Source organism: Malania oleifera, chromosome 8 (assembly GCF_029873635.1).
Source record: "Malania oleifera isolate guangnan ecotype guangnan chromosome 8, ASM2987363v1, whole genome shotgun sequence".
Classification (NCBI taxonomy): Eukaryota; Viridiplantae; Streptophyta; class Magnoliopsida; order Santalales; family Ximeniaceae; genus Malania; species Malania oleifera.
This window is the reverse complement of record NC_080424.1, coordinates 4,984,244-5,010,449: the sequence shown is the minus strand read 5'-3', so window position 1 is coordinate 5,010,449 and position 26,206 is coordinate 4,984,244. Positions and strand designations below refer to the sequence as shown.

The 26,206-nt window shown below is 36.1% G+C and overlaps 1 protein-coding gene across 2 annotated transcripts; it reads left to right on the top strand.

The window, feature by feature from the left end:
• The first annotated feature begins 935 nt into the window (after nt 1-935).
• On the top strand, nt 936-22,793 carry LOC131161597 (ACT domain-containing protein ACR3). Of its 2 annotated transcripts, none has more exons than XM_058117460.1 (8): nt 936-1,492; nt 11,590-11,923; nt 12,136-12,181; nt 13,395-13,509; nt 14,173-14,240; nt 15,069-15,686; nt 16,122-16,226; nt 22,262-22,793. In XM_058117460.1, the coding sequence occupies exons 2-8, from the start codon at nt 11,853-11,855 to the stop codon at nt 22,583-22,585; spliced, it is 1,347 nt and encodes a 448-aa protein (XP_057973443.1). In that variant the 5' UTR covers nt 936-1,492; nt 11,590-11,852; the 3' UTR covers nt 22,586-22,793. The 2 variants fall into 2 exon arrangements, with proteins under 2 accessions (XP_057973443.1, XP_057973442.1); XM_058117459.1 differs by having other exon boundaries at nt 951-1,492; nt 11,487-11,923.
• Nucleotides 22,794-26,206: the final 3,413 nt, after the last annotated feature.

The following is a 26,206-nucleotide window of genomic DNA, read 5'->3' as shown; positions in this document are numbered from 1 at the left end:
TTGAAGGAAAATACAATTGAAAGTGAGTTTTCTCCTCATTTTCCTTTCCTTTCCTTTATCCAAGTAAAATTCTTGATTCAAACGGACCTGTCTTAATTATGTTTGGTGGACAAAATAGCTATTTTTGATGGTTTGTTTGGATTGAGGATTTTGTTTGGGAAAGGAAAGAAAGGAAAACAAAAAGAAAATTTATTTTCTATTATTTATTTCTATATCAAATACCATTAAAAATGAAAACTTGTTCTAATATGATTAAAATTTTTACAAAATCAAATCTTAAGAATGTGTAAAATTAAAAGTTCATTCATTAATTTGCTATATTTTTTTTTTATTTTTTTCTCATTTTCCTCGATAATCAAATATAAAAAAAAGTAGAATCCTTCTTATTTTATTTTCATTTTCTTAATATTTTTCAAGTTCCAAACAAACAACAAATAAGAAGGATTATGAAAATTTTGATACTAAAGATAATAGTTATTACTTATATAACATTTATTATTTTCATCGAACATACAGAAATGGATGGACATTCTCATAGTCAAATTTGATAATAGTTATTTTTTATCTATTCCTTATCATTGAATCATAAAAAAATTTCATACAGTAAGATTTAGAACTCACTAATCGTAATAATATAATATAAATTATTGGACCTAAAATAAATTATATTTGAACCAATACATTAATGTGGGGCCTAAACAAAATTATATTCGGACTCCGGAGCGGCTGTTCATAATATGGGGTCCTAGACAAATGATTTAATTAGGAATCCCTAATATTTTGTTTAATTTTTATTTTAATTTAAAATTAATTTTATTAAACACATGCCCCCAAAAATCACCGGGTACAAGAGTCTTAAAGGCAAATCCTTAAGGACATTATAGTCATTATGATTTTCGGGCGTTAAGCTGTACTTTGCTACCCAGCAGATCGGCGAATTCGGACAAGGACGCCCGCAGTATCTACACCTACATGCCCGACGCTAGGCACACCCACCACTGCCACGCGCCGCCACTGCGACCGCTCCTCACTCTCTCGGCGGCGTCCACGCCACTCCCCGATGCAGTGACGTGCGCTTCCCCGCCTCAGTCTGCAACTCGTGCGGCAGATCGTGCGTCCACGCGCCGAACATAGTGTCAGACCCAATCCCCCTGAACGCGAGTCATCGTAGGAAGCTGTTTGGTCGCCGCGTCATTTTCCAAGTATGAAATGAGTTTTTTTAAAAAAAAATAAAATAATAAAAAAAGAACTATTATTTATTTGGCGTTTCTTCTCCCACCCCATCCCCACACCGCGCTTCTCTCAACCTTACAGAGAGAGAGAGAGAGAGGGTGTGTGCGTGTGTGTGTTTTTAATTGCGACGGGAAGTGGTTTTCCGACGTCAAGCACAAGCGAGGAGATTTCTTTATAGTTCTTCGATCGATTCGGTGCTTTCTAATTTCCGTTTCAGTGCTCTGTTTGAGAAAGCTTGGAGTTCCGACGAAATTTCAAGGTCAGCCTTCTTCTTCTTCTTCTTCTCTCTCGCCAATTGTTCCAGTGATTGCGTATATATTTTACGTCCTTCTTGTTCGAATTTTTGTTCTTATTGAATAAGTGATTGCGTATCTATTTTACGGCCTTCTTGTTCGGATTTTTGTTCTTATTGAATATGCTATATTGAAACTTGAACTTTTCTGGTGAAATTTCAATTCATCGTTTGGTGAATCAGCAAGGAGAATCTTTTTACTTCACGGATTTTGACTTCTAAAATCAAGAAAAATGTATCTGAGATTTTCACGGACAAACAAGCATTTGATTAGAAATGTCCTACACATTGCGTTTTCTGGAATGAGATTTTGATCAGCGAATTCAATTTTGTGAATCCGGGAATCGGAATTTCCAGTTGTCGAATTTGTTTTGTTCTTTTGGTTATTACGCTTACTCATCCACCAATTAAAAAAATTAGCAATTTAATTAATATATATATATATATATATATATATATATATGCGGAGGAGGATGAGAAGGAATAAATGCACAAAAGTTTCTGAATTGTATATATATTTTTACCTTATGTAAAATTTAAAAACAAATAATAAAATTGATGCTCCAGAGTACTTTTATTTTTTGAGATATACTGCTTTTGTGTTCTGCTCTTGCTTTAATTCTCCCTTTCCAGTTGAATTGGTAATAGATCCGTTTCTCTATCATCATCAGCTCCATAAACAAAAGCACATATATATAAATATATAAAGGTATTTTTGTGAATATTGTTTGTATATACCATTTTTTTTTTTTTTTAAGAAGTGCTATACTTTCATTTATTTATTGATAACCCCTCACTTTTGACGGAGAAATACTATGATGCTTGTATATATTAGGAAGATACATAACAAAAAATATAAAATTAAATAATTTTGCATGCTTCAATAGTGTGCCTAGAACTACTGAATTTTCATGAAATTTGTACTTTATCTATGTGGTTACAAATTATATATTTCATGATTTCAACTTTCAACCATAAAATCTTGACATGAACTCACCTGACAAAAAGACATAGCAGTCCCACTCACTAGCTTCCCATAAAATTTGACGGAGGAGAAAAACTTGTCATCAAGGCTTTAAATAATTTTTGGAAAATTTGACTTTGAGGTATGCAATCTAAAACTACAAAAATAGGAATGAATATTTGAAACTTTAAGCGGGTTCAATTGTTTTTGTTGTCAAATATTAAAAAAAAATTTATGAAAATTTTAATTTTTAAAGAAAATGTATCTTTTAATTTTTATTTTTTTTTAGATTACGCACCAAGTATCCACGTGTCCATTTTACGATCCACGTGACTAATCTTGCGCCCCTTAAAGTTGATCCCATAACTCCAAAAAGAGGGTAAATTCAAGAGTCCAGGCGTGAAAACGAGTTCGGAAGGGTTTGAACACCTAACCTCGTGAAAGGCACTCCCGCAATCTGCACTATCACCTGAACCACATCCTGGGGGTAGATCATTTAGTTATGATATGGAAGGTGTTTGTTTGATTTAAATGACCTTTTAATAAAATTTATAATAAATAAACTTGTGAGATATTGACAGTTCTTAATTATTTTAAAATTTCTTTGACAAAAATGGACATAAAAGTATGTCTAATTCAAACTTTTCTAATTCTTTTTTAAAATTTAAATGACAAAAAAATCAATAGTCAAGTGTTTAAAATTAAAATTATAAATTTTATTTTTGTACTAGAAAAATTATATTATTTATTTATAATTATTAATTAAATACATGAGAAAAAAATTATTTATGTTAAATTAAAATTTTTAACTTATATAATTAATAAACAACACATATTTAGATATTATGAACCAAACAATTTAAATACTTTATATTTACATTCAGTGACCAATTCAAGTTGAATTCAAAATTGATACACAAAATTATATTTGATTTTTCTCCCTATTTAATTAAAAAAAATATTTAAATATACTCAAATGCTTGATTCATTCAAGAAAATATTATATCTACAAAATTTATATTTCCTACTAATCATACTTACATGACTTTGAAAGTATGAATTTTAAGTTTTAAATTTAAATTTAAGTAAATTTGAATAAATTTTAACATAATATATTTTTTTTATTTAATTTTAAGGATCAGTTATGGTTTGTTTTTAATATATATATATATATATATATATTTTTTATATAATTTTTTAGAATTTTTCAGACTTGGAAGAAATCAAGTTTCTTTTCTAGTCATTAATTTATGCCAGGAAAGCAAGTCATTTAATTCCATACGCTACTGCAAAATCTGCGACAACACAACAGCACTTAACTTTCTGGTCTAATAAAATTTTCTCGAGAAACAAAAAAACAAATTTCTGGTGTAAAGAGACTTTCTAGGGAATCAAACGGGGCTATACAGATAGAAAATGTAAATCCATAAATCATAATCAGTCAAAAAATACATGTCTGGTGCTAAAATGCGCCGGCGGCCTACACAGCCAACAGGCATGTAGGCAACCCCTCTTTTCGGTAGGGAGGCAGTGTTTCCGCCCCCACAAATTTGTGGGGTGTCGTCGTCTTCGCAGCAAACAACCACGAGGCGTCGCTGTTTGATTTGACGGCCACGTGTCCGGACTTCTAGCTGTCATTGGTGCAATCACGATCGGTCAATCCTCTCAATACGTGGAATGGACGGTCGTGATGCCGCCCACATGAAGCCTGCAGCCTGCCATAGCACGTACGGAATTACGGCTGGCGTCTTTATTTTTTAATATTTGTGTTTATCTTGATTTTAAAAGAATTGTTTATTATATTATTATTCTAATTATAAATTATAGTTATTTGTTTGTTTGCTCTTTTTTTTGAAAAAAAATATATATATTTGAGTGATTAGTCCAACTTGAAAATATATAGGCACGGAGAAAAGTTTATGGCAACATAACCATACAAAATAGGGACCAAGCTAAAGCTAAAAAGATTTTGGCATGCACTTTCCCTTCCTAACTTGTTATGACACTAATTATTTGTTTTAAAATTGAAACTCTAATTTAAATTACGTCCTTTAAATCCACTTAAGCGGTATCAAATTAGAAATAAAAATGATGTCATTTGCCCATTAACGTATTATTCATGATTTACTTGACAAACCATAATTAAAGAATAAAAATATTAGTTCATAAACATTAAATCTTAACTTCGTTTTTAGAATAAAACTATGTTAACTTCATTTTTAGAATAAAACTAACTATGTGCTCCTCAATTGTCTAAATTTTTTAAAAAAATTTTAAAAATAATTATAAAAAATCAAAAAATTGAAAATCATTTTAATTTAATTAGAAAAGAAATTATTGGTAGTTATAGGAATATTTTTTATAGTTAAAAATCATACTAAATTTGAGGAATTTTGTTGTTGGCATTAGAGGGGATAATTATATGGGTAGTTTTGGGTCTTTAAGAGTCTTTTGAATTAAGAATTTTACTTGAGATAAGAAAAAGGAAAATAAAATTAGAAAACTTGTTTTCTTTTGTATTTTTCTTCTCTATTAAGTATTATCAAAAATAAAAAATTATTTTAATATGACTAAGAATTAAGATAAAATGAATTTTAATAATGTAATTAAAAATTTGTTCATAGATTTAGTATTTTTTTTCTTTCTCTCACACTTTTCTTGAGATCAAGTATGATTAATTATATGGATTTTTTAATATTTTCTTTTTCTTTCTCTTATATTTTTTGAGTTCCAACAAAGTCTAAAAAATTAGATCAAGTTTGGAGAATTTCCTTTTTAGTATTAGAGGTAAACAAACATAGAAAATATATATATTTTTATGTATATATAATTTTGGTTGAGCTTATATATTATTGTATATCTATGTATTTTTACTTATTTATCTATTTTAAATAACATGAACAAGTGGGCTTAGATATAGGGTAATATTCTTTGGTTAGTTTTGATAATATATATATATTTTTTTTGTCTATTGAATTGTATAATTTTTTTTCGTAAAAAATATTAACACCTTTTAAGGTTGAGACTAATTTTGTTTTATTGTATTAAGATTTTTTAATTCTCATTCAATCAAATTTGGAATAATAATATATTCTTGTTTTTTTGTGCCTTCTCACTTTGCAAAATGACAATAATACAATTATTCATATATAATAACACATCTCTGATACCACAATTGGGACACCCCAAACCCAAAAAGGGGGTTACGGGTATATTCTTTCCATATTTTTATTTTTATTTTTTATTTTTTAAGAAAAGAGAGTAACACCTCCATTTATTTATTAATATACCCTCACTTTTGGCGAAGGAATATCGTGGTTACAAGATAAAATAAAAGCGAAATTACAGAAAAACCAACACTAGTAACCAACCAAATTAGGACAACAAAACTAGCAAAGAAGATAAAAAACATAAACACAACCAAACTCAAAACAAAATACATCAAAAAAAACTTTAGAATTGAACTAACGACGAACAGAAACGATACCTTACCCATCAATCCTAAGAATACCTTTCAGATAACGTGGTAAAAGGTGTTGTTCTTCGTAAATTACATTATTTCTCATTTCTCCTTTAGTAAGAAAATCAGCCGCACTATTGTCTTCTCTATATTGATGTCTCACCATGACGTTCACTCCTAGCTCCACCATGAGCTCCTCCCAAAATTCCCAAAGATACCACAAAGTACATCTACCTTTCTGAAGCCAATCAACTACAATTCGTGAGTCACTTTTAATAATCACATTAAAATAATGCAAACGTTTGCACAAACGAATTCATTCTCTGATTGCTTTTAATTCCACACTATTATTTGTACCATTACCAAAATAACTTGAAAAAGATGCTTTTACCATGTCATGGCAATCCTGAATAATTCCTCCACCTCTTGAAGTACCCGGATTGCCCCTACAAATACCATCACAATTAAGTTTTATCCACCCTACTGGAGGTTTAACCCATGAAACAATTTTTTCAGGCCTGTCACAAACTCCCTAATGCTTAATTTGAAACTCATTCAAAATCTTAATGTCCGGCTTCTTCAATTTTTGAAAAGAATTGGTGCTCTCAGTAATAAAACCAAACCAAAATCGAACACTTCTTCACATCTAATCTGTACTTTGATAAACTCCTTCCATTCTCACTTTACATCTTTGATTCCAAAGATACCACGTAATCAAACACGGAATCAGCCCGATTAAAATACCTTTAATAGACGATTTTTGAGCATAGTGGAACCAATTTGCCATTTTGTTTTTCCAAGGAAGGGATCTTTGGAAAGGAATCCCCAATGCCACACTAGCCCGATGCCAAACCTCTGAAGCCACCTCATCTAAAGAAAGAATATGATCAATGTTTTTCTGACTTCTCTGAATGCAGCAATCACAAGCCGAAGTCATCGATATTCCTTTGACCTGAATTCTATTATCTACAGTCAAGCATCTAAATCAGACTCTCCATAAACACATTGAGATTCTTCTAGGTAATAAAGAATGTCAAAACCAGTCATGTCATTCCACACAAAATTGTCACTTCTGCTCCTCACTGTCTCCCAAGCCGTTTTTGTAGAAAAATTACCTTCAGGGGCAGGCTTCTAAATAAAAATATCCTGCCCACTTTTACTTGCCGGCACCTGGTGCAAAATTTCCCTTATTTTATTGGCACCAACCAATTCCAGTACTAAATCAGAGTTCCAATTATTATTTAGTCAGCAATCCTTAATACACAATTTCTTGTTCAAAATATCCTTAGTGCTTACAGATAACAGGCCTGATGATAGCCACCTATCGAACTAAAAAGAAGAGTTCTCACCTCTGACCAAAATTTTAACATTATCTATAACTTCTGGAATGGTGGTCATAATTGATTTCCAAAACCGAGAGTCATTTGGATGCATACAGCAGAAGCAAAAGACCATCCATTCCATACGTACAGAGTACAACCTCATAACCGTTACCCCAACGATACTCAAAATTCATATTACAACCCAAAAAACCCAAAACATCTAATATAAACAGACTCGTGTCCCACCAACACTCACCTTCAGCAAGATTGTCTAAGTCCCGCTTTGGATCTCCTAGGCTCGATTTCCTGTAGGCCCTGAAAAGTTTATATATTTATTGGAGTGAGACACTTATCAGTAAGACGGAATAAATTATTATCAGTTTGTAGTTAACATAAGTTTTAGTAAAATTAAACACATTCATTAATTTACTTTATCTAACCAACATAATATTTGTAAAATATAACTCACACCTATACAGTTGAAAATATACATTTTCCTTCACGATATAGTTCGACTCAATAAATAATCTTATTTACATAAATTCACTTATATGCATAGAAGAAACTCCCTTTTAGACAAACAAAATCATCATGTATAACCCTTATGATTGGGTTGTGCGGTCCGAAAACTGAACTTAGTCTTGGCTGACTTACCATCAAGTTAAGTCAAAATACCTTGTTGATTTGCCTACTACAACTTGGTCCGGACTCCGGGAGGGTACAACAACTCTTTGCGGCCAAATCGACTTTACATTACTAACACTTCTCAGAACAGTGTGACCACACTAACTCATTTACTAGTTATGGTACCGTACTCTCGTTACATATGGTCCTCAGGGTTCTTAAACCATATAATGCAATTTAAGTAATAAAAACAGTATCATGATCTCATTTTCTCAACATACATGTCACATCAATATTTCCAATCATTTACAACCCGGTATAAGATCTACTTCAGATGGATAGGTTAGGTCTCACTTCCTTTCATCCTTAGTTCAACTCTCAAGTTTTTTAGGTCTGTTTAGACTTGTTTCTTAGTTAGTATTGTTTTTGTATTTGTTGTATTGGTTTGGTTGGTTGTTAGTGTTATTTTTGGGGAGGGTTTTAATTCATTATCTATATTCTCCATTTTGCTTATCTTGTAATCACGATTTTCCTCCGCCAAAAGTGAGGGCGTATCAATAAATGGAGGTGCCACCCTCCTTAGTAAAGAATAAAAATAAAAAATCCTGGTATAGAACTGTCATTTCACATTTCACAACTCGGTATAAAACCGTCATTTCAAAATTCTAACACATTCCCAATATTTCTATAAAGCAGTATAAAACCATCGTCTCATTGTATACTACCATAAAAATCCTCATATTCAATTATGTAACAAAATTAAATCATTCTCATGTCACACGATTTGAACGTTAATTCATAATACGATAAACTGCTCGGGAAAAATATATTTTTGCTGAAAATTTGGTTTGATCATCTCCATAATTTTATTTAACTCAAAATATATGTTTTTTAGGAAACAGAGATGATTAACCTATTCATTTTGGTTTTCCCCAAATACGTATAATAATCAAAACCGTCAATTTTATATGCCTGAATCATTCAGAAAATCATATACAACATTTACAAGTCCATTTACTCAAATTTAATCAGTTCAAATTCGAGAAAAAGTTGACATAATCTATTCCCCTTACATGTTCCTGAAAATACGTCTACCATGCTCCCTAGAACGAACATCAGTTTCCTTAATACGACGAGGAGAAGGCTGGCGCAAGCTGAGAAGAAAGAGAGAGGTGACCGGATGTTGTGCCAGAGGAGCCCCGGGAGGTCGTAGGAGGGAGAGAGAGAGAGAGAGAGGTGATTGAGAGAGTGAAACCCTAGCGGAGGGAGGGAAGAGAAATGAAGTAAAATGAAACTAAAATGACTTAAGTGCTATTTATAATATCTCAATCCGGGATGAAACCGTCAATGGTTTTCCTAAAACTATCGACGATTTGGCCTTTAACCGAACCAAAACCTTCGTATCTCTTCCTTAGAACCTCTTGGTGGTTTGAAATCATCGACAATTTCTTTGAGATTTCTGAAACCGTCGACGGTTTGGTCTCAAACCAAACTTTTCGACTAAAATCGTCAACGGCTTTCCTAAGCCTTACGAAACCGGGAAAACCGTCGACGATTTGGTGCTGAACCAAATCGGGTTCTTATGGCATGCATAAGTCACCATTTGACATTTGTTACAATTGTTATGAAGCAAAATGTAATAATTTTTTTCACTCAAATTTTTTATAATATATTATCTAATTTTGGCTCATTTGTTCTTTGAATTTTGCCTCATGAAAAATAAATTATAAAGTCGAGATCTAATTCGTGCTTCATGATCGAAATATTTATAATGTATGTTTGAATGAAATTTTGGGATATAGGATGTTCATCTCAAGGGTGCGTGGACATGATATGTCTAATATTTAGTCTATTTTTATTATTTAATAGATCCAATTTTCTATAGATGATGATAACATTGTCATTTTAAAATATTTAATATTATTTATATTGAGCTACTTTAATAGCAATCAACCAAATAATATTTAAATGCTAGAAGTTTGGGACAAAGTTTCTAAGATCTATCTTTTTTTTTTCCTTTTATCATTGGCAGCTAGCTCTGCACCACCAACATGATTGATAGGTTTCATAATTAAGTAATCTTAAAATATTATCACAATAAATGGTTGTCACAATCATAAATAGTGGAACTTTTAGAATTTATTATCCAATCTAATATTTTATTTCTTTATTTATTTTTGTGGACCAGAGTGAAGAGATGTGAACAATTTTATACAACCAAAACAATACATAAAAAATGGATAATGTTTCAAAATAAATAAATAAATAAATGGTATTGTCTTTGCTATGCATCCATGTCTTGTGACTTGTGAGAATCACAAAGATTTGTGCATAGTTTCTGAAATTTTGATTAGCAAAATTTTTTATCCTCTTTTCTTTTTTATACAAAATTAATTCAAAAAATTAATGAAATAAAGAATACTCTTTTTTTCCTTAGGAGACATTACAAATTAGAGTTTCAAAATTATCTCGTCATGGAGTGAAAAAATTAATTCTTTTACGTAGAATTTGAATGCAAATAAAATCAATTAATGGATGAAACCAGACAATATGCTATTTTGGGATCAATCAGTTTATATAAATTTGAATTATTTTATGATTTAAGATTAACATTCAATTATATAATTTTAATTTAGAAATTAAGGGCTTTGAAATTTTGAAAATTTTATTTAATTTCTTTGCAATATGTTTGTTGGGTTACTAAAATTAAAAATATTAAATAATTATATTTATTTTATAATATGTTCCATTCATTTTAATTTGTACTAAAACCATAATTATAGCAAACATTTTATAGTGTTATAATGACCTAAGTTTTTTATTCATTAAAAATTTAGTCTTTTCTTTTAGGTTTTAAATAAATGCATAATTATGATGACATGCTAGTGTCTTGTTTGATTTACTTGAATAAATCATTAACTATAAAATAATTTTTTTTTTTTAAAGAGAGGTTTTAAATTTATTGTATTGAAATCATTCAAATCTAAATTTAAATTTTAAAATTCTTGCTCCAAATGTAGTGATACTATATTATTTATTAATTTATGTTTCAAAACATCAAAATAGCATTTCAAAGTAAATATGAGAATTTTAAAATTTAAATTTAAATTTAAATGGGTATAATTAAAAACTTCTTAATATAAATTTATAATTTATTTCAAGAATTTATCATTTAAATTCATATGGGTCATGTACCCAATTGGATTCTCTCAACGGGGGTAAGGGTGAACTAGTTGTAAGCACTGTCATAAATGGATGTCCCGCTGACCAACTTGGCGAGCGCAGCCCTGCCCCAGTTGCCAATTTGCCAATGTCGTGGAGGTCCCGCTTACCGTCCAACCCGCCACCTCGCCTCACACATAGCCCAATAGGCATCTCCTTTCCACATTGATTTTGACGTGCTTCTCTCTCCTCTTCCACTCCCCTCCCTCTCTCTCTCTAGTGACCTGCATATGCATGGTAGCGATGGTTGACAATTTCCAAACCAATTATTATTATTATTATTATTATTATTATTATTATTATTATTATTATTATGTATTTGGGAATTTTGGACCTCTGCTTTAATTTTGGTTATCTGGGTGTGAATAGACGGGCACAAATGGTTGGAATGATGCCGAAATGGATAGCTATGGTGTTTGTTTTGTGTTGGGGACTGAGGCGGACGTGTCAAGCTTGGTCGTTTTATTCGCAGGGTTTGCCGTCCACAATGTAAGCAATTCAACTTTTGGGGTGAGCTAGCTCGATGGCCGCCAACTCCTCCGCCCTGCAAATTAATTACCAAAAACTCGACTAATTTTGGTGGTCCTCTCTGCCTCTGCGCCTCACTCGGCACATGCCTGCTTAAAGAATAATTTACCTTGCAAGTTTGATGTAGAATTTGCCCACCCACGCAGCAGCTGCAGCAGCAGTATCTGGTTTCATTGGTCTAACTAATTAAGAAACTAGCGGGCATCAATGGCGAAGGTTTGCTGGCCGTACTTCGACCCAGAGTACGAGAACTTGAGCATCCGAATTCATCCTCCCAGGTTGGTTCACAGTCTATACTCTACATATGCCCCTCTTCAAAGAATTTTTTTTAAAAAGAATGTTATTAGTGAAAAGCCATCTGCTGGTTAACGTGGCTATGATGTTACTTGTTAGCCGAGTCCACTGTCCTGTTCTTACTAGCTCGTGTCCACAATTTCTTCTTCTTCTTCTTCTTCTTCCACTCTCTCTCTCTCCCCTTCTTTTTGTGCAGGGTATCTGTAGATAACACTAGTTGCAGAGACTGTACTTTGATCAAGGTAAATTTCTTATTTGTTTAGACTTTAAAACTGTGCTTCCATGATGATTCTGAGTCGCTGACCAAGTTTGCCTGTTTAAATTTGCAAACTGAAGTTGTGTTTTCTTAAATTGCAAGTTGAACGCCTAATTTTTTATGGGGCAGTCTTTAAATAAATTTCTAAAATGGCATGTAACTTCCATCATCTCTAGTTCTTTGAAAATTCTTCTTTTGGATTTCAATTGTAGTTCTGAATTATTTACCTCAGTATGCTTTCAAATTAATTAGACCAAGTAAACCAGCATATATATATATATATATATATATATATATATATAGATGTAGATGATGTCTTATTGTGTTCAATGTTGTCCTATTGTTTAATGACATATTATATTTATAAATCTTTTATCAAATCATATTCCACACGTGTAGCACAGGTCTTTGCTAGTATGCATGTGTGCCTATATATATATATCCAAAGCCTACTGTTCAATGGTTGATAACTAGGATAGTCTGCCGGCGAACTACCATGCGTGTGGTAAGAAATAAATAAAAATTCTACAGCCCTGTTTATGGAATAAAATATGAACAGAAATGGGGAAATCAGTGTGAAAACAATAACAACAAAAGCTAGAAAACTAAAACGTAACTTACGAAGTGAAAAATAGTTTCTCTCAAGCTTAAATTTGTTATAAGGCGGTGTTTGATTTTCTTCTCTGTATCAAAGAAAAGAAAGAACCAGTAAAGTGAACCTATTATAAGAGTTTAGTTGCTCTGTAGATCAACTTAATTCCATTGCAAGATGTTTAAAATCATTCAATTCAGCAGCAAACGATGACAACAACAATGAATCAAGTTTAGCTGCCGTAGTTCTTACCTCCAACTTTAGGTTGGATTAGGGTTTTTAATCCACTGTCAACTCCTTATCAAACTCGCTAGCCCATGCTCACAAATTGAATGGGTGTGCATTGTAGACTGCACCTCTGCCATATTCCCTCCTTTCAAAACAAAATGGCCCCCATGTTGGAGCTGATGATTACCAAGCAATGACTAGCACATCGGAATCAAAGGAAAAAGAATGGTTCACTAATATCTAGCTACTTTCCCTTATTCATCTTCAATTGGGAAAAATATGTCACACTAACATCATCTCTGGTCACATCTTTTCCCCTTTCTTGTAAAAGAACAATGAAAAATACCATTAATTGAAGGTGACGGGGTTTGCTTTTCAGGTTGATAGCAAGAACAAACCAGGAATACTGCTGGAAGTAGTGCAAATCCTGTCTGACCTTGACCTCATCATCACCAAAGCATACATCTCCTCTGATGGTGGATGGTTCATGGATGGTATGTATATGTATCTTTGACTCGTTTTATTGTTCCTTTGGCTACAGAGAAGACATACCCCATTATTCTATTAGCTAAAACACCGCCTGATGGACCAAAAATATTGAGTTAATTGTGGTATTAGTTGGAGAAATCCTTCCCACCTTTACATTTTGTGAGGGTGATTAAGGAAGTTTAAAGAAATTAAAGGTGGCTTAGGGAAGTTATTGATGGCTGATGTCTTTCTGAATATGTGTCATCACTGTAAGGGAATGTATGTTACATTGGGATCTTACAACCAAGACCAACCACCTAAAGCAGGGAAATCAGACTTCTCTCCCTACAAGTTTCTTCTCTCCTTGCATTTTCTTCAACTAATAACAAATTCATTGTACCTCCAAACACAATTCTTGTAGAGCAAGGTCGAAATTCTAAAGGCATGGTTCATTATCAAGCTAAAATGTGGAGTCCTGGATGAAGGTTGGGTGTTTGTCATGCAATTCAGTGATGAAACTCCTATCCTAGTCCACCTTATTCTGGTAATTGCATGCGTCCAAAATTAATCAATGGAGAACCTTTTTATAAGCTTCTACTAGAATGCAACTCTCTCTCTCTCTCTCTCTCTCTCTCTCTCTCTCTCCTTAATTAGTAGGTGACAAGTTTCACTTCTTCTGAAATATACAGTGTTTCATGTCACGGATCAACAGGGGAATAAAATTACTGATGGCAAAACCATCGACTACATAGAAAAGGTACAGCTTCTTTCCTTCATTACCATTTGTATTTATGTGCATTTATTGAAGCACATTAGCATGCGCAATCCAAACTGCTCAGACTCAATAGAGTTCAGAAGCAACACGATGATAAGAAATTTTGGGACCCAGTGACATGCCAATGGACACAGCCAAATTTTAGTCCCTTTTTGTGCAGAGATGCATTGCCTCCCCTGGCTGAATCAAGTCCCAAATATCACCTACCTAAGAGCAGCAACAGATTGGTACATTACAAAATAGGAACTTGTTTTCTGTTGTAAATGTTGCATGTTCTTAATCTTTCTCCTTCATGATTCTGTCTAGCTGACTGGATTTTTTTCCCCAAGTCTATCCTTACTGCTCTTACCCTTCATCTTGTGCTCTTGGGTCTATCTTGAAGTCACACTAAACTATCAGAATAATGTGTGCAAAATCAGACCGACCTGCAATTTAACTGATTTTTCATTCATTAAAAAAATCAGATGAATGAATGGATGAGTAATATTTATACATCCATTGCATCCTCTTTACTCTATTCAAGTGCTGCATGTCTGCAGTATACATCAGAACCGGCTGGGGTTGCCTCCAATTCCCCATTTTACTGTTCATTTTTTTTCTTTATCACAGTACTGGGGTGCCTGAGCATGGCATGGAGATAGCCATAATTATCATTTTTCTTAGAAAAGTATAGCTTGTGAATTAATCATTATGTCCCTCACCATGAAGGGAAGGCCTTTCTGAATGGCCCATCATAAATGGCTTACCCTGGTGATATTTTCTCCGTTCAACATATTTACTATCATTTCTTTAATGATCTTTTTTATTTAGGCTCTAGGACCAAAGGGCCATATCACAGATGGGGTGAAAAGTTGGCCTGGGAAACGAGTGGGCGTGCACTCTGTTGGCGACCACACAGCCATTGAGCTCATAGGCAGGGACCGCCCAGGTCTTCTTTCAGAGATCTCTGCTGTCCTTGCCAACCTCAACCTTAATGTTGCTGCTGCTGAAGTTTGGACACACAATAAGCGAATAGCATGTGTTCTCTATGTCAAGGATGAAAACACATCTCGTGCTGTAGATGACCCAATGCGGTTATCTACAATGGAGGAGCAGCTCAAGAACATCCTCCGTGGCTGTGATGATGATGAGAAAGTGGCTCGTACAAGTTTCTCCATGGGGTTCACCCATATGGACCGGAGGCTTCACCAGATGCTGTTTGCTGATAGGGATTATGAAAGTAGCGGAGTGGCCATAGAGGCAGACTATCCTCCCTCTTTCAAACCAAACATTACAGTTGAGCATTGTGAGGAGAAAGGGTACTCAGTGGTTACTGTTCGGTGCAAAGATCGGTCGAAGCTGTTGTTTGATATTGTATGCACTCTCACGGACATGCAATATGTTGTTTTTCATGCTTCCATCTCATCTGAGGGCCCCTATGCATTGCAGGTATAGGCATGATTACTTGCTGATAAGTGTATTAATATGCAAATTGATCTTTTTTATGGTTTAGTCTTCTTTTTTACACCAATAGTTTTTATTCGTAGATATGCAAAATCTTCTTTGTGACTTTGAATGTTCTTGAACTGCATTTCTTGCCAATTAGGAGAACATGAAAGTATTTTCTATAATTGGATGATCACTCCTTCACTGCAATGTGGAAGAGAGCAAATCTAGAAGCCTCATGCCAAATGATAATAGTCTTTTAGGAGTTCAATATTGAAATTGTTGCCAACTTCATGTTTTCTATTTTGTCTCTCTTTACCCCTTTTACTTCTAAGATAACAAAAACAAAAACAAAAGCAGAATGGTCTTATATCCACTGAATGCCCTCAAACCTCATTAAAATTGTGATTGGAATGACTTATCTTTGAATGCTTGTAGGAATATTATATTCGTCACATGGATGGTTGCACACTTGACACTGAGGGAGAGAAAGAAAGGGTCATCAAATGTCTTGAAGCTGCAATTCGACGGAGAGTAAGCGAGGTGAGTTTAAAATCTGATAATTTTTCTGTTGCTTTTTCAATCATTTACTGGTATGTAGAAATTATTTGTCACTTCCCACCTCAGAGTCCTAGTGGATCTTTCATAGTTTGGGCAAAGAAGACAAATCCAGCATTTAGTACTGCAGCCAGTTTAGTGGCCATTTACATGATTTTGTGCCTTGTTTTCTTTAAAAAAAAAAATACTTTCACTGTAGTCAACATTGTTAAATAATAAATAGAGCAAGGCAACATAAAAGGATTATTACTTGACAAGAAGACAAAATAATTCATGAGCAAATATTCAGATGTATTACTGTGTTGGTAAGGAGAATATTTGCAATCTTGGATTAACTATTATTAATGCTTGTTCACCACACCAATAATCACCCGGGTCTAATACCAATTGTTGCTCCTAAACAATCAGCACTCAGGAACCAATTGTCGGTGCTGAGTGTGCACATTGGAAGACCTCACACGAATTCTCACGAACAATCAATGGAACAAACAAGCAAGCACTCGATGATGAACTATACGAACCTAGCAATCACTCATCAATGTGAATCAATGAAAGCAATAACCAAAACACAAGAATATACGTGGTTCGGCAATTTGCCTATGTCCATAGGAGCAGCGGCTGTTTTTACTATCAAGAATGAAGCTTACAAAGCCCTCTCTCAAACTAGGATTACATAATAATGATTATATATCAATCTAATGCGTACATAAGACTTCTATTTTATCAAAAACACTTCTATAGCAATCCCCCAGAGGAAATTCTTCCAAAAACTCTCAATCTACTGATCTTCGATTCAAAAATCCATGACGTCTGTGAGCAAAACCGTTAGTGGTTTAGGCCAAACCATCGACGGTTTGAAGCCGAGAAGAAAACCCTTGCAGCACTACCTAAAACTGTCGACGGTTACACCCCAAACCGTCGATGGTTTGCCCTCAACGCTGCACCCTGCAAACCTCTCTTTTTATCCCTCGCTTCACAATTCTTTTCCCGGTACATACGTTCCACTCAGAATATAAGCCACATCCCTAACAATCTCCACCTTGGTGAATATTCACCACTTAAGAGAAATTCAAAAGCATAATCCCCGCTGCTCCACCCAAGCTAGTAGATTGAGACCCGCCTCCCATCTAACACCTGGAGATGTAAATCAAGTCCAAGTAATGCTTGAACTTGACTGTGGTAATAGGAACTCCACCTAGATGAACACCTAGCTCCTTGATTGAACGTCTAAACCAAAATGTTACCTTGGCAGCCTCATACATTGCCAAGTACTTTGATCTAGTTGTAACTAATGCAACTTGAGACTGTACCCTAGACTTCCAACAATTAGGTCTTCCCACAACATACCCCGTTGTAAGCCTCCTATTATCCAAGTCATTTGTGTAGTCTGCATCCATGAGCCTCACAACAGATGGATCACTCTGTTGCCCACCAAAGTACCCCACTGCACTGGCATAGGAAACCTTTAACATGTCTCGAACATCACCGTCCGTCCTTGAGTATTGAGTGGTAGACTATTTACTTTGATTCGCCAACGATATACCGGTGATCGATTTAACATTAACCGTGCTAAACCTCTCCAACACCTGATCCACAAAATCACGCTGAGATAACCACAATCTCCCTGTAGTTTTGTCCACACAGCCGCTCTGAGATAACCCTAATCTCCCTGCAGCTATGGCCACAAGTCACCCTGAGATAATCCCAATCTCCCTGTAACTTTATCCTTACGAATCTCCAACCCAAGAATTTTCTTGCCAGCACCCAAAACCTTCATGTCAACTTCCTTTCTCAACAGAGTCTCCGACTGATTTACCTCAGTTGGAGCATTCCCAACAATTGGCATGTCACTCACAGAAAATAATAGAATACTTGCCCACTTGCAGCCTATCTCCCTCTCCCCCTCTAGGAGCTCCACCAACCCCCACATCTGATTCTTATATAGTAATTCCATCTCCTCCACCATGGCACATATCCACCTACCCTTCTCTTGGTCGTGCACTACCTCTTGAAAGGTAATAGGATCCTTCCTAGTAGTAATGGTTGCATAAGACATCAGATCGTTATACCTAGGTGGTGGCCTGATAGTGCCTCTGAGCCCATTGTGATCCTGCTAGTCTCCTGAGCTTGAACTCCTTGTATTATGACTAATGTCATCTATGCCTTGAGTCCGTAACTCCACCTGCATCACAATCTCCTTTCTGCTCCAGTTTATATGGTGATACTGCAAGTCTCCTGAGCTAGGACTCCCTGCACTTTTGCCTTAAGTCTCCAACTCCACCTGTACAACATGTTCATTGCTGCTGCTACTACACCTTTCTAGCACCCGTTTCTCTTCATCTACCTGAGTACGCTGTCATATGGCTTTAGAACCTAAAGTCAGGTCTCCACCAATCGCCACCCTGTTTGTCATTGAATCACCTAACTTGAACCCATCTTTTTTATATACCAGAAAGATGCAACGTTCGGACATCACACCAAGCCTAGATCTTATCTTACTAGAAACGTGCATGGCTAGACCTCCACACTCTCAAACTAGAGAAGTCTACCGCATTACCTGTCCAAGCCTCTCCTGCAACTCTCCTATCTAGTGATACCTTTGGTGATCGATTAATTGAGAAACCCATCATACTGGCTGACTTTACCAAGAAGTTCCTTGCAAGCCCTGCATACACCATGCCCTGCTCACAAAACTCCTTGAACACCAGCGTACTTAGCACTAATATCTGACTTGAGGAACTCTCTCATTCTAGTACTCCACTTCAACCACAAGTTACACCTGGAAAACATCTCCAACTTGTGTTCCATGAGATGCCCCCAAACCTTTTGTGATAACCTCACGAAGTATCCATGTCCAACCCGTGCTGCTACCCTTACCGGTCCCCAAACATCCATAACAATTTAGTTAAGAATACCCACCATTCTATGTGTGGTTGTTTAACACAAAACTGTATTATCTAACTCAGAATTCTCAGCTATAGCACCACCTACAACTGTGTTACCCTACAGTGTATAGATATTCCCTACTATCCTTTGTCCCTTCATCACCATCAATACGCCATCACAAACCATCATCGTCCCGCCTTCAGACTTGTAACTATACTCGTTACAATCCAAAGTGTCCAATGATATCACATTCTTCCGTAGATTAGGTACATGCCTTACACCACATAACGTCATTACCACACCATCATACATCTTGATCTTGATATCCTCTATTCTGACAACTTTGCAAACCGCATCGTTTCCCATCAGAACGGAATCAGAACTCACCAATCTGTAAGTGATGAACCAGGCTTTGTTGGGTGTCATGTGAAAAAAACATCTCGAGTCTAGGATCCAAGAATCAATGAGGCGTTTTGAACTTGATGAAATAGGTAGCATCTCACAATCACTGCTCAATGAGTCCCCTTCTTCCACTACATAAATAGATTTTGACAAAGCCACTTGAGATTTTGCCTTCCCCTTCTCCTACTTTGGACATTCCGATTTTATGTGCCCTAGTTTCCCGCACTTAAAACAACGAATGTCCTTTCTCCTCCTAGACTGCGATTGATTTTTATTACCACTCGAACTGCTCTAGGACTTGCCTCTCCCACGATCCTGATTACCTTATGCCACGAGCCCTTTACCATGTGAACCCTCATCGCTAGCCTTCTTCTTTTGATGGAACCCCAGCAATGCACTCATGATTTCTTCCAACTCCAGGGTTTCTTTCCCCCACGTCAACATTGTAATCAGATTCTCGTATGTAAGCGACGTAGGTAGGGAATTTAGCAGCATGAATGCTTTGTCCTCTTCTTCGAACTTCACATCAACTCGCCCCCAGATCACTAATGATTTGATTAAAATTGTTGATATGCTGAGTCAAGTCCGAACCCTTTGTCATCTTAAACCAATATAATCTTTGTTTAAGATACAACTTATTTGTCAATGACTTGGACATGTACCGATGCTCTAGTTTCAGCCAAACCACTGCCAGCGATTCCTCATCCATGACATGATACAATATGTCATTGGCCAGACATAAACTGATAGTGGACACAACCTTTGCTTCTAGCTCCTTGCAACTTGCGTTGTCCATGCCTTCTGGCTTCTTTTTGTATAGACCCTTCACCATTCCCTGCTACACTAGCAAGTCCTTCACCCTCCTCTGCCAAAGCCTGAAGTTCCTCGTTCCATCGAACTTACCAATCTCGAACCTCGCAGAAGAAATCCCAATCATTGCGAACCAATAGCTCTGATATCGCTTTTTGTTCACTACACCAACAATCATCCGGGTATGATACCAATTGTTGTTCCCAAACATTCAGCACTCAGAAACTAATTGTCGGTGCCGAGTGTGAGCAGCGGAAGACCTCATACGAACTCTCACGAACAATCAATGGAGCAAGCAAACAAGTACTCGATGATGAACAATATGAACCTAACAATCACTCATCAATGTGAATCAATGAAAGCAATACCTAAAATACAAGAATTTACGTGGTTCGGTAATTTTCCTACATCCACGGGAGCAGCAGCTGTTTTTACTATCAATAATGAAGCTTACAAAGCCCTCTCTTAAACTAGGGTTACATAATAATAATTATATATCAATCTAGTGCGTACAAAAGGCTTCTATTTAATATAAAACACTTCTGTAGCAATCCCCGGTAGAAAATTCCTCCAAAAACTCTCAATCTACTAATCTCCGATTCGAAAATCTGTGACATCCACGAGTGAAATTGTGTATGGTTTAGGCCAAATTGTCAACAGTTTGAAGTCAAGAAGAAAACCCCTACAACACTGCCTGAAACCCTCGACGATTACACCCCAAACCGTCGACGGTTTGTCCTCAAGGATGCACCCTTCAAACATCTCTCTTTGTCCCTTACTTCACGGTGATTTTCCCGATACATGCGCTCCACTCAGAATATGAGCCACATCCCCAATAGATGATACAGGTATTACAGTTCCATGAACTCCTTGATGCTGTAAGGTTTGACAGAACAATGAACTCTTGACTTGAGCTCCTCCGATTTCCTGAAAGTGACCTGAAAATAGAAACTAGCCAGGGGCGTTCAGCAACAATCCTTTGATGCCTAAGTCAGTTTGGATTCTCTGATAATCTAAATTCACATGGGTTGTCATGTCAATTTTTGCACAACTGGGTTTAGGGGAAGTCGCCTTTCCCCCTGACATTAATTTAGGTTAAAGCTTTTATGTTTGGTCCATTATTGACTGTAATTGGCATGGGCCCTGCCAGTTGGATTGACCATGTTTAATTGGCATTTCCTCATAGGGATTTGGGCCGACCTTTGGTGGTGTTCGGATAGCTCGGTTTCTTCCTCTTTTTCATGGGTATCCCGCTGTAGCCTCTTCTTTCTACCCTGGGCTATTTGTCTTGTCATTTCCCCATAAACTTATCCTCGTTCCCCTACTAGTAACCTTTTAATTTAACTAAGGAGATTTTGATGAAATTTCATGGATTGCTGTCTCTGCTCGTGTCAAAATTCATACTTCAATGGTAAATTTGTCATTGCAAACTGGAGACGTGTCCATGAGTTTTTTTTTTTTTTCACTTGCACAGTAAACAGGAATGTTATATAATAAATATGAGAGGGAGATAACACAGAAGGATTACTAATTTGCTGTTAAACAAGTTGACAAAATAGTTCATATGCAAATATGTGCATACAACCACATACAGCCCCTCCTCCTCCCCTTCAATATATATATAAATAAATAAATAAAGACAGAAGTCTTATAGGCAACTCTTGGAATTTAAGCAGTCAAGAAGATTTTGATGAATGTCATGAATTATTTGTTTTCATTTCAGAATTCATATGTTCTTATTACATTCGTCATTGCACAAACTCATCTACGAGACTACATGATCTACATCCTTTTCAAAAACATTATACTCTTTAATCCAATTATATCCTATAGAACAAGAGAATCTCATTCATTTAAATTAACTTTTTTTAAAAAAATTGAATGGGTTGCGCCAAGAAGAATCAAATATTGTCCTAATGCAGGGCCTCAGCCTGGAGCTCTGCGCAAAAGACAGGGTAGGCTTGCTCTCTGAAGTAACAAGGATTCTTCGAGAGAATGGATTGTCGGTCACAAGAGCAGGTGTGTCGACGAACGGGGAGCGGGCAATGAACGTGTTCTACGTAAGAGATGCTTCGGGAAATCCAGTGGACATGAAGACCATCGAAACAGTTCGTAAGGAGATTGGACACAGGATGATGCTTAATGTGAAGAAGGTTCCACCGGGTTGCGCCAAGGAACCCGAAGCCAGTGGATGGGCCAAGACGAGCTTCTTCTTCGGGAGTTTATTCGAAAGATTCTTGGCTTGAAACTCTTGTCCATTTCGGCTTGTAACTGACACAATATGCCTGTACAGAGTAGAATAATGAAGGTGCTGTGTGCCAGCTAATTTGCTTAGTTTGGTTTCCAGATGAAATGGCTGTAAGTTATGTTGAGCTTTCTTGTAGCTGCATGCTTTGCTTCAAGCACAAAATGCTTGTAGATTAATTGTGAATGTTTCGACCATGCATTGTCAAACAGTGCTCATATGACTTCCATGTGCAAGCTGAATCATTGATTCTCATTGAATTTCGCCACAGGATTAGTAACTTGGGCGGACAAAACATGCCTTATAGCCTGTAGGGCTTTGGTTGGATTGAAGAAATGTATGAGAGAATAAACGTAAGGCACAAGGAAAATAGGATTCATTTTTCGTGTTAAAGCCTTCAAGGTTAAGACTTTTATATTGGAAGTTTACAGTTTAAATCTTGAGAGAGATAGGTATGATATAGGAGATGGACTATCTCTAATCATGTAATTCAGACCTAGTAGGGTCCAGAGTATGCAATTAAGCTGTATAGCCATGCATTTAACGAATGCATTTTTTTTTTTTCTTTTTGAAATGAGCCCAATTAACTAAAATTAACATTAGGATTTTTTTTAGGCAAAGGAGCATGTTGTGACGAGTATACACTTACAAAGATACACATTAAGTGCTTTCTTATTAAGGATATTTTGGCATTTTCTGAACAATGATACCTGATCATGGGTTAGACACATCCTTGTAGAAAATATAACAAGGCCAATTAATGGGTTAGCCCATCGTCCATGAGAAAGGTAGTTTGTTTGAAATGTGAATTTTAAGTGTTGAATTTAAATTTTTATAATATTTTAAAATATAAATTTTGAGATTTAAATATATTTTTTTGTAACTTAAAAAAAAAAAAAAAAAAAAAAAACTTATGTTTGCAAGCATAATATTTGGATTTTGAATTTATATTTGTGTGAATTTGAATAAATATAATAATAAAAATTACATTGATTTTTTTCCATGATTTAATTATATATGAATATATTCTCCATCATGTTAATAATTTATGTCAATACAAATTAAGGGTCATCTTCTTAGAAGGATGTTGATAAAAAAAATAATAATGTAAGGGCACTGATTAAAATTCAACATGTTCTAATATTGTTGAAGTTTTTTTTTTTTTTTTTTTTGGTGAAATAACATGTGGCGACAACGTATGTGAAACCCTAGCCGCTATCGCAAGGGAAGACGACGACAGAGTTGACGACGGCGTTGGGAGAGCCCTGCTGTTCCGCCCCTGACGGCGTTTTGGGTCCCTTCTCTGGCTTCTTTGCACGCTCACCCCAGACGGCCGTTGCGAGGGAGGACGACGACGGAGTTGGCGTAGTTCCGTGACGACGGCGTCTTGCTGTTTCGTCGCCCCAGACGGCGTTTGGGGGTTTCTCAGACTCTTCTTGAGAGGTTTTCTGTGAAACTCGTCATCGTCGACGACGGAGTTGGAGCTCTGACTTCGATGAGGCTATTCCGTCGCCCCTAAAGGCGTGGGGAGTCACCATCGGCTGTTGGCGGCCAGGAATGGAGTTGGGACTGACTCTCGTGCAGTTCCAAGGGAAAGGAGGAGGTCTTCGCCAGTGCCGCCATCTCCACCGCTTCGAAGAACTCATTCTTTGTGTTGCCATCTCCGCCACGGGTTGCAGTGGTAGCGGTACTCGTCTGAGAGCAGCAGCAACTTCATCTCCAGAGTTGGCAGCAAGTTGGGCTGCTAGAATCTAACAGAGACAACAACGAAGTGGTGGCGACATACGATGACGGAAGACGTAGGTCTACCGCAAGTTTGATTTTTATTGATTATTTTTTATTTTTTATTTTTTATTTTTTATTTTATTTTGTTTTGTTTTTGGTGTTCAATATGGAAAAAGGTAGCTGGTAGACATGACTGCGCCATCTATGGTAGCTGTTACCGGAGGGTTGAGAGGAGGTGTCAATGCTAGTTTACGGGTTGCGGGGAGTGGTTCGGGGGATAATAAGGTTGAAAAGGGGGAAGGTTTCTCCGAGGGAAAATCGTTTCCGAAATCCTTGAAGAGACCAATTTCATCTTCAAAATTCAAAATTTCTTTGAGAAAACCGGAACTAATTAATAGGGAATTAGGTTTTGTTTTCTCAGGTGTGGAGATGGAAAAGGCTGATGAGGATCTAAAGTTTGCGTTGGTACTTAAATTTCTTTCTGCAAGGTCGTCTATTGATGTCCTTCGGAGGTATATTATCCAATCCTCGGGTCTCTCTGAAGTCCCAATGATAAGTTTTATGGACAACTATCATGTTCTATTTCATTTGGTAAATGAAAAAGATTACATTCATGCATGAGCACGAGAAGGAAGATGGGTGGCAGGGTGTCAATTTCGGATTTTTAACTGGTCCATGGATTTTAATGTAAATAAGGAGCCATCGATCGCACCTCAGTGGATTTTCCTATCAGGTCTGCCTTTACATTTATATAAAATGAACTATTTGTAGAGTTTGGCCACTAGATTTGGTAGATTCCTGTGGACGGATAATGCTACATTATATAGAACACGAGTCACTGGTGCGAGATTATGTGTTGAAGTGGACTTACAGGAAGGATCCTGTTGAGGGTTTTTTGTTGGTGGTAGGATAAAAGTAGAATTGGGAAAGGGTAATATATGAGAAGAGGGGTTTCTATTGTAATTAATGTTGTAGACAAGGTCATACTGAAGTAGTATGCCGATTTGGAGTTAAGCCTAAAGATAAAAGGAAGGTATGTATGAGGAAGGAGGGAGATGAGATGGCTTGGAAAGAAGTGGGTAGAAAAGAGAATATGATAGTTGAAGAGAAAGATCATGTTTTGAAGATTTAGTATCAGAGGGTGGAGGAAAAAAAGGATGGAAACGTGAGTGGCCCATCGAATGGGATTGAGAAAAATAAAAAAATTGTAAATGAGGTTAATAATGGGAGCTCTCAAAAAGTGGATGAAGTTAATTTGGCAGAGAAAAATAGTGGAGAGAAAGCCGATCATTATCAAGACCAGAAGTCAGGGGTGGTAGGTGTAACGACCCGAAGAATAATGGTATTTAAATAATAAAAGAAAGGAAAATGAAAACCGAAAACAGAAGGGGAATAGCAGGGCTTCATCGATGAATACAGGGGATTCGTCAACGAAGGTTTAAGAGAATTCGTCGACAAAGACTAAATTTCGTTGACGAAGAAATACCGAGAGAGGTGTGAGCCGACTGAATTTCATCGACGAGGAATGAATTTTGTCGACGAAATTAATAAAGAATTCGTCGACGAAGGACGTGGTTCGTCGACGAATCCAGTTATATATATATACAAAAATTCGATTTTTAACTTCTCTATTAAGAAATCTTTTTCCTCTCTCTCTCCCCTTCAATTCTCTCTCTCTCTCTCTCTCTCTCTCTCTCTCTCTCTCTCTCTCTCTCTCTCTCTTTGATTTCAGGCTAGATTTAAGCCAGATCGATAGTTTGAAGCCACCACAACACTCTTGGGGAAGTTCTTTCCAAATCTGCCGGAGCGGATCGTTGGTGAAAGTAAGTTGGAAATCATCCCAAAGTTAAGGTAAGGCTTTTTAAGCCAAATTTGGTCTTGCGATAGTTATAGGAAA

Excerpts from the sequence above, each read along its gene's own strand:
- LOC131161597 (XM_058117460.1), top strand. The coding sequence starts at position 11,853 with ATGGCGAAGGTTTGCTGGCCGTACTTCGACCCAGAGTACGAGAACTTG. Across the intron at positions 15,687-16,121 it reads AGGGCCCCTATGCATTGCAG|GAATATTATATTCGTCACAT; the intron begins GTATAGGCATGA and ends GAATGCTTGTAG. Across the intron at positions 16,227-22,261 it reads TTCGACGGAGAGTAAGCGAG|GGCCTCAGCCTGGAGCTCTG; the intron begins GTGAGTTTAAAA and ends GTCCTAATGCAG.